Source organism: Polyodon spathula, chromosome 14 (assembly GCF_017654505.1).
Source record: "Polyodon spathula isolate WHYD16114869_AA chromosome 14, ASM1765450v1, whole genome shotgun sequence".
NCBI lineage: Eukaryota > Metazoa > Chordata > Actinopteri > Acipenseriformes > Polyodontidae > Polyodon > Polyodon spathula.
In genome coordinates, this window is record NC_054547.1 from 31,680,710 (window position 1) to 31,698,908 (window position 18,199).

Below are 18,199 nucleotides of genomic sequence, written 5' to 3' on the forward strand. Positions count from 1 at the left end.
CCTTTTATTTTACAGCAAGACATTGCACTATGTAACCTGTTAAAGTTAAAAAAAAACATCCCAGAAGTAAAGAATACTTCTCAACATTTTCAGCAAGTTGGGCACTGTCTAAGCGAGGCACTTTAGAATGACGTGCTTGCCTTTTTTCTGTCCCATGAGATTCTGACTCGTTCTAAAGCAGCACGTGTTTTTGACCCAGGTGGCCTCCAGAGATCACTATGCATGCGTGCGCATAATCTGATTTGTTTACTTTTTGCCATCTAGAACATCTAAATAGAGACTGTGGTTTTTAGTTTTTTGAATATAGTAATCTCAATCTCAGATATTTGTCCCAGCACTAATTGAAATTAGGAACAGTATTGCCCCTATTAACTTAACGTTTCCCTTGTATTAAATTGCCTGATTTCACAAGTGATACTAACACCTTCAGCCTAGTGTATAAGTCTTGCTTTTTAACCCTGATTAGCAAACAAGTGCAGGTGCTGAAGGCGCTGGGCAGCCGCTGGCATCACCAGGTTCCTGTCTTGAGGAATTTCGGCCTGTACCATTTATTGAATGCCACGGCAAGGGAACCTGCAACTATTATGCAAACTCTTATAGCTACTGGCTGGCAGCACTACAGTCTTCTCAAATGTTCAGGTAAAGCAGAAACTACTGAATTTCCTCAACGTACATGGATTATCCTCCAGCTTTACTGGACATAGATTTCTGTTACAGATTGGAGTACTTAAAAGAACACTACAAAAGATCTTGGCGAAGATAAAAATGCATTAGTTACAGTGGCAATAAATCCACCCAAACTGCAGGACAGATTCCAGATTCCTGAGGCAGAGGGATTCACTTGATCAGAAACAGACTAATGCAGAGGATGGTTACTGGAGGTTACATTAAAAACATCAATTACAATTAACAACTGTTTGTTAGGAAGAAACTGTGATGTGCACTGTATCCTTTGCAGTTGAAAAATACTGATTTGTAGTGTAACCATATTCCATCATAAAATTTAAATTAAAAGTTTGATGCACTCATACTTCAGAAAATTATTAAAGCTTCAGCAGCCTTTTATGATCTAGCTGGTTTAATTTAAATATCCCTGTAATGAAGACATTTTGGAAGACAAAATAGTATGAAATTGCACTAACCTCTACTTTTTTGTTTTGTTTTGTTTTAGAAAACCAAGATCACAAACATTAAAGTCTGGGAAACTTGAAACTATCATTAGTCGCTGTCGTGTCTGCATGAAGCAATAAATAAATACCTTGAATATTATGCTGCTTTTCCAAAAGAATTGACTGACTGGCTTTGAAATATTTAACAACTGTGTAATAATACAGGCATTGATGAACTCTATGAAGATTATAAAATACTGTATTCCCAAAGTGCTTAAAACTGTGCCTTAAACTTTTTTTGTTTATCAAGCACTTTTTCTAACAAAGAAACAGATTATTGTATCGAGATTATAATACACATAGTGGTGCTACTGATCTATCTGTATTGCTAAATAATGTATTTTGTAGTTTGTTATATCTGTGTCACAGGCAAGCATTTTGTCAAGAAAAGTTGCATTAATTCCTAAAATAATATATCTATTGAGAGTAGTGTCAATGGATTGTAGCTATTGCAATCTTGGCAAACCTGACCTATCGACAGATATTCAGATCTTTCAACTTAAGTTTTTAAACTTTAAAATCTGTATTGATGTAATTGCACTTGATTCAAATACTATAAACTACTGAATTGGTACTAAAATTGTTTACTTGCACTGTCACATCCTTACTACATAACTGATTTCCAGAACTAATGTGAACCAGTATGGTTAATTTTATATTTGGGTCTGGGTAACCAATAAAACTGAAATTAACTAACCTTAGTTCATTGACCTGCATTACACATTGGAACAGTTTATAAGCTGAGTGTATAGCACCAAGAAGACTTTTGTACAAACTTATTTATGTATGGAAACATGTTATGAAACGTGTATTAAATATGCTCAATTTGTTGTACTAAGTTGTTTGATTTTATCCCCCATAAAGTACAGTCCATTTTATGTCCACCCAACAGATACATTATGAATATATAATATTGGCCAATAATTTATTCACAGATCATCGTACTTTGCATGAGTAACATACCCAAGAAACTAATCAACAGTGCAAATATATTCAAACACACATTGGAGGCTATTTTAATGATTTAAACACAGTGGTGGATCTAAATGCTGATGCTAATCAAACTTATTAACAATACTTAATAGAATAGAAATACAGTGAAATAAGGATTGCAAACATAAATGTTAGGCTAGCGATAGTAAGATCTGCCCCTTTTTAGTTAATTGTGTTAAAAGGTGAATAAACACTTGCACTATACTCACGTACTGTAGGATTACTTACTGTCAATTAATATATGATCTGTGCCACACGAAAGCACAAACATTTCTTGAATCTTGAATGGATTGAAGTACTTAACAATACAGTATATAAACACATTTAAATCTAGTCGTTTCAGCAAGAAATTCCATACAATATAGAGACTGGTTTCCTACACTAAAACTTCCACCATAACAAACTGCAGGCATATTTGGAGCTGTAACATACAATTAAAATGACATGTGGTAAACTGATTCACAATTTTATCTCATTATGTTGAAATCTGGAGAGAGGAGCATCTAGAGGCTGAATAACTTGTATCATTTAAGACCCAACTTGACAAAGTTTTGAAATATATCAGCTACTGGGAAACAGACAAGCTCAGGTAGATGGGCCGAATTGCCTCCTGGCATATTTCTACACGACCTGCCCTACAGCTGGGAAACCTGTAATCCACCTTATTGACAATTAAATGGACTTCATCACAAAAGTACTAAATGTACATCATGTTAGGCAATGTTACAGGATTATTCACACCCAGTCAGGCTAACTCTCACCTAAGTATTCTGTCCAAAGAGGGTGAACATTAGCCTACTAGTATGAGCAAAATATTTCGCTTATACAAGAACTAATCTAGGCTAATAAGCAATAGGCCATATATATATGTGTGTGTGTGTGTGTGTGTGTGGTGTGTGTGTGTGTGTGTGTATATATATATATATATATATATATATATATATATATATATATATATATATAATATAAAATACAATGTTCATTAATGATCAACAAAATGAGAATACGTTAACAAAAAAAAAAAAAAAAGGTGTAAAGCTGGTACATTCGTATCTGAAACTGGAGAAACGGATAACGACATAGACCGTCTCTACATCACTGAAACACTACGTTTAAAAAAAACTATACTGCTGAACCTCGTCTTATGCATGTAAATAAAAATGAATTTAAAAACAAAAAACATTTACCTCTTCGTTGAGAAAGTCAAACTATTCCATCTCGTTTTTGTCTGATAAGTTTAGAATCCAAACAGACCTTCGGTCTCGTAATTACGACGTCACAGAACCCTGCTGAGTTCTTTGGGATTCCTGTAATTCAAGGAAGTGTCATCTATTAACAGTCGTCCCCCCCCCCATTTCAGTTTTAAATTCACAAGTAGTACAAAATCAAAAACCACAAGAAAGTTAAAGATCTGAAAAAGCTGACAAGTTGAGGACCAGGATAGGCTGATTCTCACGGGGGTGATAACACCGTGTAACAATTTTTTTTTTTTTTTTTTTTTTGTTCCTGGGTAGTAAGTGTTATTTCCTAATTGCTTATGCCTCAAAAGTATAGAAAATGGCTATTATTCCCCACAAACTTTGCTTTTGTGACCAGGACAGTGATATTTCAAAATATCACTATTTCCAATGGGAAAACGGGCAAATGTGTGTCTTTTCGATTATACTTACAGTACAATCGTAAATCTCGAAAAACTACTCACTTCTAAATCTTTTGTAGTCATTTTTGTATTACTTTAGTATAAATACATGTTAATTTGGATTCATATGTTGTTTTTTTTCTGACTTTATGTGAACGAAAAGACACACATTTGCCCGTTTTCCCATTGGAAATAGTGATATTTTGAAATATCACTGTCCTGGTCATAAAAGCAAAGTTTGTGGGGAATAATAGGCATTTTCTATACTTTTGAGGCATAAGCAATTAAGAAATAACACTTACTACCCAGGAACAAAAAAGGTGTTACCACTGAGTCTTACCTAATAATATATATTTTTATAACGGTTACCTTCACACACTGTGCATTTGCACAGGAAGGGCACTCAAGTAGACAAAATTTGAGTTCACTGCTAGATTCTTGACAACGACAAACAACACTACCAAAGATCTTCTAGGTTATGCCATTTTAATTGCATTAAATCTCTCAGGACTTTACTTTGTCTTTAAGCGTTTGGACGGCGACTCTTGTGGCCCCATCTAGAATTACAGCGGCTCTGTAAGGTAACTTCCTTTAGCTTCATTGCTTATCTCGTTCCGCTAAATATCGACATTAGGCCAGGGGTCAGTGTTTCCTCTGTTTCTTGGTGTTAACATTGGGATGCTGACCTTCCTGTGTAACATAAAATAGGGTTCTATTCAGTTAAAGCAAATACTGAACCCATATTAATTAATCTTCACTGCTTCGCTACGGGTAAGTGGAAGTAAACATTACATTTGGTCTGGTTTATTGAGTAAGGCCTAGCTCTCTAACTGGCTGCAGCAGCGGCATTGTGTGCTTTTTATTTTTTTATTTTTTAACGGAACTGAATCTTTGTCGAGTGGTGCGGGGTATTATTCGGGACTGGCGTGAGGTTATTGTAAATCTCGTTGTATTGTAATTTACATCTCTAATTCACGTTCTTCCTGGATCTACCAACATGAGAGGCGAGATGAAGATTCAATTGTTAAGTCACAAATTATTAACATTGGTTTTGTAACCTCGTCAAACTGTTTGTACACTGTAAACAAGCAGGTAAAATGAATAATATTTTTCCTAAGGTTACTGATTGTAATCTGATAACCCCAAATGTATACAGTAGAAGGTGGTAGTGCTCATGTGTGTAGCAATTCCCAGGCCTAACGCTCATGATTCGGTTTTGTTTTGATGTGGTTTCACAAGGATCTCCCCATGACTGCACTTGAACACTAGTTTTCTAAAGCACCCACTTTTGCTTGTCTTCCAGAAACTGTTGTTGCAAAATTTTATTTCTTTGGTTGGTATTATTTTACTGTCTAAAGTTTGTGGATCTCCACCCCAGACTTGTGACAGTAAAGATTTCAATTGCATGAGGTTATCTTTTGCCTTCTAGAAATTGATTAACAAAAGGTGAGTTAAAGTAGGCATTATTCTTTTTAAAACTTTTTTTTTTCATTTAAGGAAACTTAATGATTTGTTTGCAGTAATGTAGCATTACTAGGATATTTTCTTTGGACTAGTGGGGTTTGATGCAGTAAACAGAAGTACTGCTTCTGCTGAGAATTTCTTCAGGCTGCTTGGTGCCAGCTTGGAGCCTGACTGTTTCTTAAATTACGTCAGTACATTCAAGTCAAGGTACTGCATATTGGCTGTGCTTTTGCGTTCGTTTCACTTTTAGAAACGTATACTGGGCAGTCCAGATTACAAGACTACAAGGAGTTTCTGCACCTTCTAATGCTACAGAACTGTGTCTTGCAAACACGCACCATCCTTTCATTTAACAACAACAATACAGTGACCGAAACGGTAGTAAACGCAACACAAATCATTTAATTTTTAACTTGTGTTTTTTTTGTTTTTGTTTTTTTTTTTCAGCCCAATGAACGGAGCAGCATTCCCCTCTCCAACTGCAGAAATGGCAGAAATCAACCGCATCCAGTACGAGATTGACTACACAGCAGGCATTAGCCAGAGCATGAGGATCCCAGAGAAACTCAAAATAGCGTCATCAGGTGGTGAGGCACGCCAGGACGGTTCAGGGGAGACGCACTATCGTAATGCCATGATGCACGTTCCTGAGAGGATTGTAGTGTCAGGTATTTACTTGAAAAGCCAGACCTGAACCTATACCTGTACAATTGAATGTTAATCAATATAGAATACTGTCTTTTTATATCTGAGCTGTAATGTAATGTATATGGATAGGCTTTACAAATCTGTGTTATTTTTTGATAGGTGACCAAGAAGATGGCCAGTATTCCAGACCAAGAGATCTTGACCTGATTCAGTCTACTCCCTTAGAGTCACTGGCATTGAAAACACCGCCTCGCGTTCTCACGCTCAATGAGAGACCTCTGGATTTTCTGGATTTGGAGCGATCCGTGACTCAGACCCCTCAGAATGAAGAGGCATCTGTTGAGGAGGTAATGCTGTGTCAGCAGGCTTTCTTGCTTTTGCATTGTTGCGTTTTTATTGGGAGAATACTGTTTGCATGATCTCTCGTGCTGTCAAGCACACAGCTTCTCTAAAATGGTTGACTAGTTTTCAAGTTTTTATTCCCAGATGGTAATACCAGCTAACAATGGCGCTGTCATTAAAGTAGATCATTGAAAGAAACCCTATTAATTTTTTCACACACGTTTGTCTATTCTTGGCATGATCTTAATAAGCCTGTCTCATGGAATATGCAGGGAGTGATTTGCGCATCATGTGCCACAGTTTCATCTGCTGCCTTTTCCCATAGGTGCGAACTCAGGGTCGTGTGAAGAGGGAACGCTCTATGAGTGAAAACGCTGTTCGTCAGAATAGCCAGATGGTCCGAAATGACTCCATGTGAGTAAGGCATCAGCGTACCATTCCCCCTTTTAAAACTCGTTATTGTGTGTCTGTTCATTTCTCCTTCTGCTTTTCCTCTGTCTTTACTCTGTGCTGTCATTGTTAATGTTATTCACAGACCTGGAGTTGCTGAGTTTCTTTGCGGTGGCTTAGCAGTTTGTTGCACTAATAGTATGCGTTTATGCTGTTTTAGCTTCATTTTAGCAACCGTGCATTAGGGTCATTCCACACCAGTGCAACCAGAAAAGGGGCATTTTGTTGCCCGACCATCTCAGATTTTGCTAGAAAAATTCACCTGTGGGTTTTCGGGCCTGTTGAGTTTCCCCTTCAAGCTGTGACCCTGACCAGAAAAATGTCCCTGGGCTCAACTTGGATGCTACCATCATGTGTAGAACCCTCGTTCAACTCGTAATTCGGCTTTTGAGAAAAAAATACCAGGAGCACCTAACTCATTTTTGGCAACTTGCCAGACGAGGGGTAAGTGACAAGATTTATTAGAACTTCAGCCCAACCCTTTACCATGTAGGGAATGCAGGTCCTAGAATGTTAGTATTGCTGTAAGACCCTTATGGACCACTCTTACAAATTTTGTAAAACACTTGGTTTCAATCCACCACCCCCCCCCCTCTCTACAATATTGATAATATATAAAACATTAACACAGGCAACTTTGCCTTAAATTTACGTAAACCTACCTGTGTAATAAAACCGCTTCCGGTATTCAAGTTCAGTTTACTTCAATATTCAGAGCTGTTCAAAGAAAACAGTAAAAATCACCCTACAGATTGGGTCAACGAGGTTGTCAAGGATGAATTTCATGTTGATGGTAATGTGCTGTTACACTCGTAAGTAGGCCACTGTAGAACACATGGGAAGCACTAAACATAAATTGAATGCAAGGAAACGTAAACAAGATGAGGCCGAAACAGCAGGGCCATCGAAAATGCTGAAACAGACCACTGTGTTTGGAACATTTCAGCATCTTACAACTGCCAAAGAACAGCATGAAACTCTTGTTTCAGATTTTGTCAAAATGTGTGTAGAAGCTGACATTTCTCTGAACAAAGTGGATCAACACGGCAGTTTGAGATTTTGTCAGCAAGCACATTAGGGAGGTGTTGTCATTCCAAAGTGAGACCAATTGCAGTTAAGACTAACTCAGAGTTGGACTAACATGAATATTTATTTATTTTTCAAAAGGGAACTATTTGTAATATTTGAAGTAAAAATAAATAAATAAAGTATGTTTATTTTATTCATTTAATATTGCTGGTAAGCTTGTAACTTGCTTAGAATTTGAAAGTGTAACCATTTTTATGCACATTTATCCAAAGCGACTTACACATGTTACACTGTAATACAAGGTTACAGGTCAAGAATAATTCAAGTTATAAACTAAAGTACAAAATAGAGACACAACAAGTGTAACAAGAACAACAATCAGTCAATCTTTATTTTATGTAGCACCTTTCATTGTGGACCACCATCACAAAGCACTTTACAAGATGCAGTAACAATAAATATATACTTCCTGTGTTAACTGTTACCCAGTAGTGCTGTTTATGGGTCATACGTGGCTGGAAAAAACAATTTTAGCCCTTTTATTTTACTCGCAAAATAACACTTTTTTTTTTTTTTTAAATCGAAGAATTAAAAAATTTTATTGCGGAAAACTAGAATTCCTGGTAATTATCGAATTAAAAATTATTGCGGGCATGAACTGGGAATGGGGAGCGAGATTTTCTTCACAGTGTTCATCCATTCATAGAACAGTCTGTCCTTGGGGAAAGGCCACTTGAAAGTGTTCGGTCCAACAGGATGCATAACCTTCACTTGTGCTCCGTCATCAGAGACGTTCTCAACTTCTCAGGGAACATTTCTATTGTCATACAACACCTTCACCCAGTCACCAACTTGTAGACGCAGCTGAGCTGGACCCTCATGGACAACAGCGCCTTTCAACACTGTTACCACACAGAATTCCGTACTTTGACTGGTAAATGAGACCTTTATCTTGCTTGGGGTATCAGGTACAAAATCATGTGCGTCCCAAAAAAGATGATTAGCATTTCTGAACTCAGCGGGCCCAAAAACCCTCAGGTGAATTTTTCTAGCAAAAATCTGAGATGGTTGGGCAATGGCTCTGGTTGAGTTGGTTTGGAGTGGCCCATAAGTATGGCAGTCCCTGTTGGATACGATACTGAACAATTTAGCATTTACCATAAACGAAAAACTGTAAATTTTCTTAGCAGCTTGGCCAGTGGTTAAACATGTTTATGAAACACTGTTTTAAAGGCAATCTTAATATTTTAGCTTGACTAATTTGTTGGTTGGGATCATTCGTGTCAGGTTGGATTCTTGGATTCAGAGGTATTGATCAGCCCTGTAGGGAATTTAATTAGATATTTCACGTCTGTTTAAATATTAATTAGAAAACATAAAGCTGAAACTGATTGGCTTGAAAAACCGGATTGTTTACCTTGAGGTATGCAGGTGTGTCTTATTCTGACTTACCTGTTTTTATCTCTTGCTTGGGTGTGCACCCGTGGACAGTGTGGCACCGTCTCCCTTGATTCAGCCTCGTCTCTATCCTCTTACTTCGGCGGATGATGGACGAAACCCTTACACTGCTCGTGGTGTTTTGTCTCTAATCCAGTCCACAACCCGTAGGGCTTACCAACAGGTCATGGAAGTGCTGGATGAAAACCACAGAAGGTGACTGGCTCCTAGAGGCTGCAGCCATGTGCAGTGTTGTGTCATTTGAATCATAGAGTGGTGTTATACTTGGTATTTGTTTTGTTTTTTTTTCCTCTCATTGCATGCTTTAAGTAATGCGATTTTGTTTTTTTGTTTTTTTTTAATTCGGTAGCACATTTTTTTTGTCCACACTTCACATTTATAAAGTCTGCCTGTATTTGTTTTACTGAGCAATTTGTAACGAATAGTCTAATGAAAGGAAAACAACCGTGAATATTTATCGAGTTACACAAAACTGTGAAATGTAGACATGCTTGCTCTGTGTTAATTGAGTGTGCAGTCCTACTTTTGGTTGTACTCTCTTGGTGTGATATGCCCTAGTTATGATTCAAAATTAATACATGTACTACTTGCTATACATTTTTCACTCGCGAGACATGTAGCTTGCATCTATTAATACTGAATAGTCATTTTATATAAAGATATTATGCAGTTATATTGCTAATTTGATGACTTTGCAATATAATAAGTATAAGTATGCATAAGTATCATTAATAAGGCCTGGATACATTATTCAAAGACTGCATGATCTTTTTTTTTTTTTTTTTGCATCTTAAAGCAGTTTTGTGCTTCTGTGGCAGTTTCCATGCTTTTGAACATTGGAAAGTTATTTATCAGATGGCCTCCTGACATACCACGTGAATTTAAGACTTAAGAATGCATTATTGATTACGGTGTTAAAGAAATTAGCTATATGTTTCATAGCCAAGCCTGAACTGTGATGGAAAAATAGTGAGACATTTCCAATTTCCTTTAACAATAGGAGATGTGATTGTGTATTTGTACAGTATAAAGGCCTACCTTCGTGGATATTTGTTTATAAGAATAATACAGAGCATAAGTGATGTATATATTTAGAAGTGCATGAATGTTTTAAGTAAAAGAAAATACAGTTTATCAGAACCCTCTGATACTTTGGTTTTTTTATTTACAAAAATGAGGGAAGCTTATGTAAGGTCAGATTATAGCTGTGTGCCCCAGTAAGTACAAGGAGTTATATTGCATTTGCAATATAATTCATTATGAATTCCCCATACTCTTCCTGTCTCTAGGATTGCTTCTTCTGTTTCTTTCTTGTATTTCCTCATTCCTATCCTTGTCTTTCACCTACAATCTTCAGTAGACCAGTGTTGCGTGGAGGGTCAGCTTCTGCCACTTCCTCTAACCCTGTGCACGACTCCAGGTAAATGCACAGTGTAATTTCCAGCACTCCGTGACCTTTTATTTCCTGCTTCAGGATTAAATTAGTTCAGTTATCTGTCTGCTTTGGACTAGGTATCTGTATTAATTACATCTTTGGTAATATAGGTCAGTGGTGATATTACCCTAATCGGTATGCTGGCTTGTGATGTGTATCTTGTATTTCAATTTAAACAGCTCATTTACTGCTGGCTGTAGCAGACATGCTTTATACTGCAATTTTGAAACCTGGAAATATTTGTAAAACAAAATTAAAAAAGACTCTATTTAAATACATTTAAGATTATATATGTTTATAATCTAAAATGTAAGATTGCCTCAGCCTTGTTAGCTTGCTGAAAGATATCCTGTCAGCAATTATTTTTTAGAATATGGACTTTTAATCTTGTTTTTCTACAGAAGTGGCCTTTCAACTTTAGATTCAACATTGGAAGGGACTTCGGATGATTTGACAGTTATGGATGCTACTTCCTTACGAAGACAGGTAGTGTAATCGTGTAATTTACTCAAAAACATGAGCGAACGTGTATTTCTTATAAACTTTCCATGCATGGTGTCAGTAATCGTACCATTGGGATTGCATTAAGCAAGTGTCAGAATATAAGGTTGTTGTGTAACTAGAACATTTTCAGGCTGGTAAGTATACACATGCTGTGAAAGGTACCTGAGACAGGTAAAACATACCAGAATGGATTGTGATGTGAGTTGAAAAGCCTGAACTGTCCCAGTATGTGTCATATGGGTAACCCTATGTAGGACATTATTTGTATTTCCAATTTGGCAAAGGGTAGTTGCAGTTGTAGTTTAGGATATAGGTTTTCACAAAACGCAATACAGCATAATCCTGAGTGAAGAAAGAGAAGTTCCCTAGCCTATCATCAATGAGAAATTTAGGAGTAAGACTCTACAGTATCCCATGCTAGAATAATTGGAATTCATATAGTATGTTTGAGACATTACATTAATTCATGTTTTTACATGTTCATTTCAGATCATTAAACTAAATCGTCGTCTTCAGCACCTAGAAGAAGACAACAAAGAACGCGGCAAAAGGGAAATGATCATGTACTCCATCACCGTGGCATTTTGGCTCATCAATAGCTGGATGTGGTTCAGACGCTAGGAGTCTCGCTGTACTACCAAAAATAAGCGACTTATTTTAAAAGGCATTTATTTGTTTTGAAGTGTAAAAGACTTGCAACATTTATTTTCTTTCTGCACTTGGTCCAAACACTGGAAACAACTCCAAAAAGTACAAATAGGAATTGTCAGGGCAAAGGGACATTCAAACTATTTTGTTTTGTATGTATGCAAATATTTTTTATTACTTTTTTTTTTTTTTTTTACATTAGGCAAATTCCTATGGACATTTAACTAAGCATGTTTTTGGTGTAAATATTCCTAAATTTATTTGCAGATTATTTTTAGTGGTATATAGAGTATGTCAACTTGTAAAATAGAACACAAAAATAAAGTAATCAATTCACTAAGACACAAGGACACTGCACTATGTGAAAATGTATAAAGAGCTTGAGTAGTATGTGTGAAGAAATATATAATATTTAAAGTGATTTGTGCTACTATTATTGTGGGGACGTTTCTGATGGCTGTGGACCCATTTCTTCCCTTCTGCACCGATTTTATTGTTACACTATATATAATTTAATGATTGCATTTTATGGTTAAAAATAAAGATTTGTATATTCGTTCACTGTTTTACATTTCACCACATTGAAGTAAATAGTTGAAACCTTGTGCAGTGGTACCAATATAAAACCACAGGTAATTGTGATGCATGAAATATCGATACCTTTAGACTTGCCCCTTGTACTTAGATTTCCAGGTAGATTTTTTTTATTATTATTATTTATTACACTTTTGCACCCTTTCAATAAATGGTACCTGTAGTTCAATTATATGAGTTGTTACCTGTGTGTTTGTATCCAGCCCCACACTGTACACAGTATTATCATTATTCTTGGATTGCTGCATTACAGAGGTTCAGGCTGTTAACATGTCTCTTGCTGTTTGTGATCTGATGTGTTTGGATGTGATGTTGCCATAGAGAAAAACCCTGACCTTGCAATGCTGCTTCCTATGGAGCGGAGAAGAACAAACAAGGTACAAAGGATTTGATTTTTTTTTTTTTTTTTTGACCTTTTTGGAGTACAACAGAACAAACCTTACGGAAATTATTATTATTATTATTATTATTATTATTTAGAACTGCCTCATAAAAACATCAGCATTTATATTAATAGGCTGGGCGCTATTAATACAATAATTTGTTTTATTTCATACAGTTTTGCATACAGACAAATTATTACCTGGGTTATGTAATAGCTGTAGCGTTTGGTTTTTATATTCACATCCTGAGTGTGTGCTTGACTGGAGAGAGAACTGAGGGACAGAGAAAGGCTGAAAAGAGCGCCTAACAGTGAGGTAACCCAGAGTGAGTCTAAGAAGGAGTGTGAGTAGTGAGAGAGCTAATTTTTATATTTATTTTGGCGTGAACCCCGGCCCAAACAGTGATTTGCTTGTTTATTTATTTATTTATTATTAAAGTCAGAAAAAAACAACATACGACTCCAAATTAACATGTATTTATACTAAAGTAATATAAAAATGACTACAAAAGATTTAGAAGTGAGTAGTTTTTCGAGATTTACGACTATACTGTAAATACAGTATAATCGTAAATCTCGAAAAACTACTCCCTTTTAAATCTTTTGTAGTCATTTTTGTATTACTTTAGTATAAATACATGTTAATTTGGAGTCATATGTTGTTTTTTTCTGACTTTATGTGAACGAAAAGACACACATTTGCCCGTTTTCCCATTGGAAATAGTGATATTTTGAAATATCACTGTCCTGGTCACAAAAGCAAAGTTTGTGGGGAATAATAGCCATTTTCTATACTTTTGAGGCATAAGCAATTAGGAAATAACACTTACTACCCAGGAACAAAAAAAAAATTGTTACACGGTGTTATCAACTTATATAAGTACAGATATCATATAATGAAATATTAAGTGTTTGTAGACAAGTTTATACAGTTAAAAGCATAGATAATCATGAAAAACCTGGTTTCAAGCAGGTGTACTCAAACTTTTGACTGGTACTATATATATATATATATATATATATATATATATATATATATATATATATATATATATATATATTGTTTTTTTTTTTGGTTGGGTTTTTTGGTTGGGTTTTTCATCGACATATAAATTATAACGCAAAGGATGTAAGGCGGATTCAAAAGAGCTCGGAACGCAATCTCTGCGCCTTGTATTTGGTGGGAAGGTTATTGAGAGCAGCCCGTTAGTGCAGTCGTTATGGCGTCTGGGTTTCTTGTGAGTCGTGGTTTGTCTCCTCTCGGAGTGCACTTTCAGCACGTCTGCAGGAACGTTCTTTTGACACAGACCAGGGAGAAGAAACGGTGGATGAAATCGTATATGTTGTTAATGGAAAGGAAAAAGAAGCTGGAAGGACCACCGCCACCAAAACCTCGGTAAGCTAAATACATTCCGACATTCGGCTAAGTCAAGTCAGGTCAAGGCCATTTTGTACCTGCACTGATAGGTCATTGCTCAAAATAAGAAGCTACATGAAAATACACATACATTCTTTTGTATGGATTTGTTTAAACGGGTACATTTTGATTCAAGTCCATGCTTGCTTGTACCTACTCTCACAGTAGTTATGTAAAGGAACAAGGTACAGTTCTTAAACTTAGCGTTGCTGATTTTTGTCCATTAATTAACAAGCATGTATTTTGACCAAACGTTCCAAACAAAATGACCAAACGTTATATATATATATAAATATATATTTATATATATATATATATATATATCTATATATATATATTAAATATATTTAATAGTAGATTCCTACAGTATCATCGAAATAGATACAATTTGCTATAGTTAGTTTGAAGAAAGAAGCCTGGTAGCTGTAACTCCGTTTCATCGCACACCTAAGCACCAAATACAAACTTGTGTTAAAAGTTAACCTGATGTAGAAGTCACGTGCGGGTGAATATTTTAGGAAAGAAAGAAAAAAAAATCTCATTAAATCACCTGGATATGACGAGAGCGCGGACAATCTCTTCACAAAGTCTCGTGGTACAGTCGCACATAGTAGTTTGACTCTACGGAGCTAAAAGGTTTAGATTATATACTACTTCACTGTAATAGTAAATAAGGATCAGATTTTTTCAGTATTAGACTGCAGTATGGTGGTTACTTTTGTCTCTAAAAGGATCTTTTTGTTTTTTTTTGTTTTTTGTTTTTTTTAAGCTCTCATCAGCCGAACTGGGACTATCATGCTGAAGTCCAGGCCTTTGGTTGCAGACTTCATGAAACATTTTCCCTGGATCTCCTCAAGACAGCGTTTGTAAACCCTTGTTACATCAAGTCCGAAGAAGTCAGTCGCAGAGAGCTTGCTGTGGACAGAGAAGCTGTTGCTCTGAATCTGAAAGACAATCAGAAGCTCTCCGAACAGGGGGCAGAGTTTTCACAAAGCTACCTTGCTGATTGCTTTAGGGGTGCCTACCCAAATCTGCCCCCCGAGGGTGTGAATGCGATTGTTCAATACCTCACAGGGACAGAGATTGTCTGCCATGTGGCTAAAAACCTGGCGGTGGAGGACTTGACACTGAGTGCAGAGTTTCCTGTACCGAACGAGGTTCTGCAGAAGACCTTTTTTGCAGTAGTAGGAGCATTGCTTGAAAGCAGTGAACCACAGAAAGCTGGCTTGTTTATCAGGGTATGAATCGAGACATTTCTTTATACAGTACTGTTAGAGTTATTCAATTAATCAGGGTGGAATTTTTCGCAATATTTATTTAAAAGTAATCTTGCATGATCAACAATTTACAAAACAAGTTGTTAAACTCATAGCTTTATGAATTGCAGTAATATATATGTATGTGTGTGTCGATATGTATGTGTGTATATATATATATATATATATATATATATATATATATATATATATATATATATATATATATATATATGTTCTTTTACTTTGAAGGTGTGGGTGTTATACTGTGAATGCTTAACTTTTATTTTATCATTCCCAGGACTTCTTGATGACTCAATTGATTGGTAAAGATCTGTTTGAACTATGGACTGTCATTAATCCTATGGGACTGCTGGTGGAGGAACTAGCTAAAAGAAACCTCTCTCCTCCAGAACCAAGGATAACAAGGCAGGCTGGAGTCAGTACAGTGCTACCACTCTACTTTGTTGGATTGTACAGGTTAGTATGGGGTTGCATGTGAGATTTTGTAAGATTTCTATTTCTAAAGTCTTCAGGCAGTGTGTATTTTCACCTTGTCTTGGATAGAGGAGACCACATCATGCATTAAACTAAATAAAGTACCCACACCCACAATACAAATCTGCACACTTTTTGTTTTTTGATTACTACACTACCTGCATTCAATGTTACGGCATTGCTCTTAATGGTTCACATATTTCAGATCTCTGTCATTTGCAGTAAATCCATGTGTTTACATGAATATAAGAATTCAGATTTTTTCGGAATATATAGTTTTCTGAAAAGTAATCCCGATATCAAGTCATGTAAACAGTTTTCCAAAAACATATCGGGAAAATTCCAAAAGTTTTTGGAAAACACCACATAAATATTCTGAAAACTAAAGTAATTTATGTCATGTAAACACACTTTTCAGAAAACTTATTCTGATAATGTACTGCTCATGTGCAAACTTTGACATCGTTCCCACACGCATGATTATTAAAGCAACTATATCCATATTTCTAGCAGAAAAAACAGCACTGTGGCAATAGTGATTACACTTTTTGGACACAGAGACCAGACTTAGTACCTGAACAATGGGAGTCGGGAGAAGGAGTTTTGTTGTTATCCTATTTCAGTGTTCGTAGATCAAAATGTTGGACTAGTACATTTTGTAAATAATACAGCTAAACAACTAAATTTTTTATTTTAAAAAGATCAACAAAACAAGACCAAGACGAGGAGAGGAAAGAATGATAACTATTATTTATCAGTTTTGCTTGGCAAGTTATAGAATGGGGTCTTGTGTAGGGGTAGAAGTAAAAAGCAATAGGAACCATGTAATGATTCTGGATTATATAATATGTAGTTCAAGGGATGCTTTTCTATTTTGTATTGTATTTATTTGTCCGAAATAAGATAATTATAAATGGATGTCAGGTTTCAGTCACCGATCAGTTTACACAGATACATTTGTTTAGTTATGAATAAAGTTATATTATTCATTTAAATAAAATAATAGTATTTGATCAAAAGAAAACTCCAGTATTACAACTATAGTTGATCACACAGAAATTGGCTATACTGTTGACGCAGGAAATTAATTCTAGCTAGGTAAAAATACATTGAGAATTTACAGTACCACATGTAAGGTAGAGTGGCTTATATGAAGAAAAGGATGAGCTGTTGCAGGGAGTGGACAGTTTGCACCTGCTGGGAAGTTAATACAAGAGAGATGAACAGGATAATAATTTGTTGACTACAACACAAGAATTTGCAACTTTGCTAAATCTAAAATACCTGATGATTCATGCCTCGGTGTTACTGTAGACTGAACCGAGTCCTGTTTGTTTCCATCCAAGTCGCTACTGCATGTGTGCAAGTTATTCTACGTTTTCTGAAAAACGAAATCGTGTACACAGTTGAATTCATCAGAATTGATTGGGTTATCAATTCCATGTCATGTAAACACAGAAAAGTGTAGTTTTCACAAACCAATTTTCTGATTTCCGTTTTCCAAATACATTTGTTTTCTGAAAACTTGTTCACGTAAACATACTGATTGTCTTCCTTGATTATTCATCAGTTGTAGAAGACTGCACATAGTTTTGTTTTTTTACGCTGTGCTGGACCTTAATACTTGTGGTACAGTGTTCTAAATTATGCACTTCCCCTTTTTGGAAAATGCCTTTTAAAGCTTAAATGGCAAAGGTTAAAGGAATGGAGTATAACATGAAGTACATATGCCTTGTCAGTAAAACACAATCATTTTATTTCCAATTAAAATATAAACTCCTAATGTTTTAATATAATTGTCTTCTAGGCTGCACCCTGTCTGTGACGTACATCCCAGTTTTAAGTGTTAGGTAATAGTTGTGATTTTTAAGTTGTCTGTTTTTGTTCTGCTTGTTAGTGATAAGAAGCTGATGGCAGAAGGACCTGGTGAAACGACACTAGCAGCAGAGGAAGAAGCTGCAAGAGTGGCCCTGCGCAAAATCTATGGATACACAGAGAACAGAAGGCCGTGGGATTATTCCAGACCAAGGGAAGAAACTATTGCAGCCCAAGCTATCGGCAGCAACTAAATATTTCACAAAATGCACTGCCAGCAGATCTCAAGCAAAAACTCCACAGTTTGGAGGCAGAAGCTTCTTATATATTTGCCTGTAAAAGAAAAAAGATTCAACATCTTTTAAAGTGCTAATTCCATATCTGTGTACGGCAGCCCTAGTATTAATGTTGTAAGAACTGTTTTTGTAAATGAAAAATAAAAATAACTCTAATCAATA

The 18,199-nt window shown here is 35.9% G+C and overlaps 3 protein-coding genes across 11 annotated transcripts in view; all 3 read left to right on the forward strand.

Moving 5' to 3' along the window:
* LOC121327028 (collagen alpha-5(IV) chain-like) overlaps positions 1-2,003 on the forward strand; it is a 44,997-nt gene extending 42,994 nt beyond the window's left edge. Inside the window, exons 51-53 of one of the 3 annotated variants that reach the window (XR_005951523.1) lie at positions 467-639; positions 718-881; positions 1,172-1,263. Coding sequence is in view for 2 of the 3 variants with exons in the window: in XM_041270790.1 (XP_041126724.1) it covers positions 467-639; positions 1,172-1,250 (252 nt within the window). In the remaining variant the exon portion in view is untranslated. Of the gene's footprint in view, positions 1-466; positions 640-717; positions 882-1,171 lie in introns of all 3 variants that reach the window. The other 2 variants (XM_041270790.1, XM_041270792.1) reach the window with 2 other exon arrangements.
* A 2,270-nt stretch (positions 2,004-4,273) lies between these two features.
* On the forward strand, positions 4,274-12,545 carry LOC121327304 (mitochondrial fission factor-like). Of its 7 annotated transcripts, none has more exons than XM_041271250.1 (8): positions 4,274-4,382; positions 5,713-5,933; positions 6,073-6,260; positions 6,581-6,669; positions 9,226-9,387; positions 10,550-10,612; positions 11,029-11,113; positions 11,621-12,545. In XM_041271250.1, exons 2-8 carry the CDS (start codon positions 5,717-5,719, stop codon positions 11,750-11,752), a joined length of 936 nt encoding a protein of 311 aa, XP_041127184.1. In that variant the 5' UTR covers positions 4,274-4,382; positions 5,713-5,716; the 3' UTR covers positions 11,753-12,545. The 7 variants fall into 7 exon arrangements, 6 of the variants coding, with proteins under 6 accessions (XP_041127184.1, XP_041127182.1, XP_041127185.1 ...); XR_005951543.1 differs by lacking the exon at positions 4,274-4,382 and adding an exon at positions 4,389-4,572 and having other exon boundaries at positions 10,482-10,612; positions 11,621-11,706; XM_041271248.1 differs by lacking the exon at positions 4,274-4,382 and adding an exon at positions 4,389-4,572.
* A 1,381-nt stretch (positions 12,546-13,926) lies between these two features.
* Positions 13,927-18,197, forward strand: LOC121326377 (39S ribosomal protein L44, mitochondrial-like). The gene is made up of 4 exons (XM_041269633.1): positions 13,927-14,151; positions 14,942-15,410; positions 15,730-15,908; positions 17,824-18,197. Exons 1-4 carry the CDS (start codon positions 13,976-13,978, stop codon positions 17,993-17,995), a joined length of 996 nt encoding a protein of 331 aa, XP_041125567.1. The 5' UTR covers positions 13,927-13,975; the 3' UTR covers positions 17,996-18,197.
* The last annotated feature ends 2 nt before the right edge of the window (positions 18,198-18,199 follow it).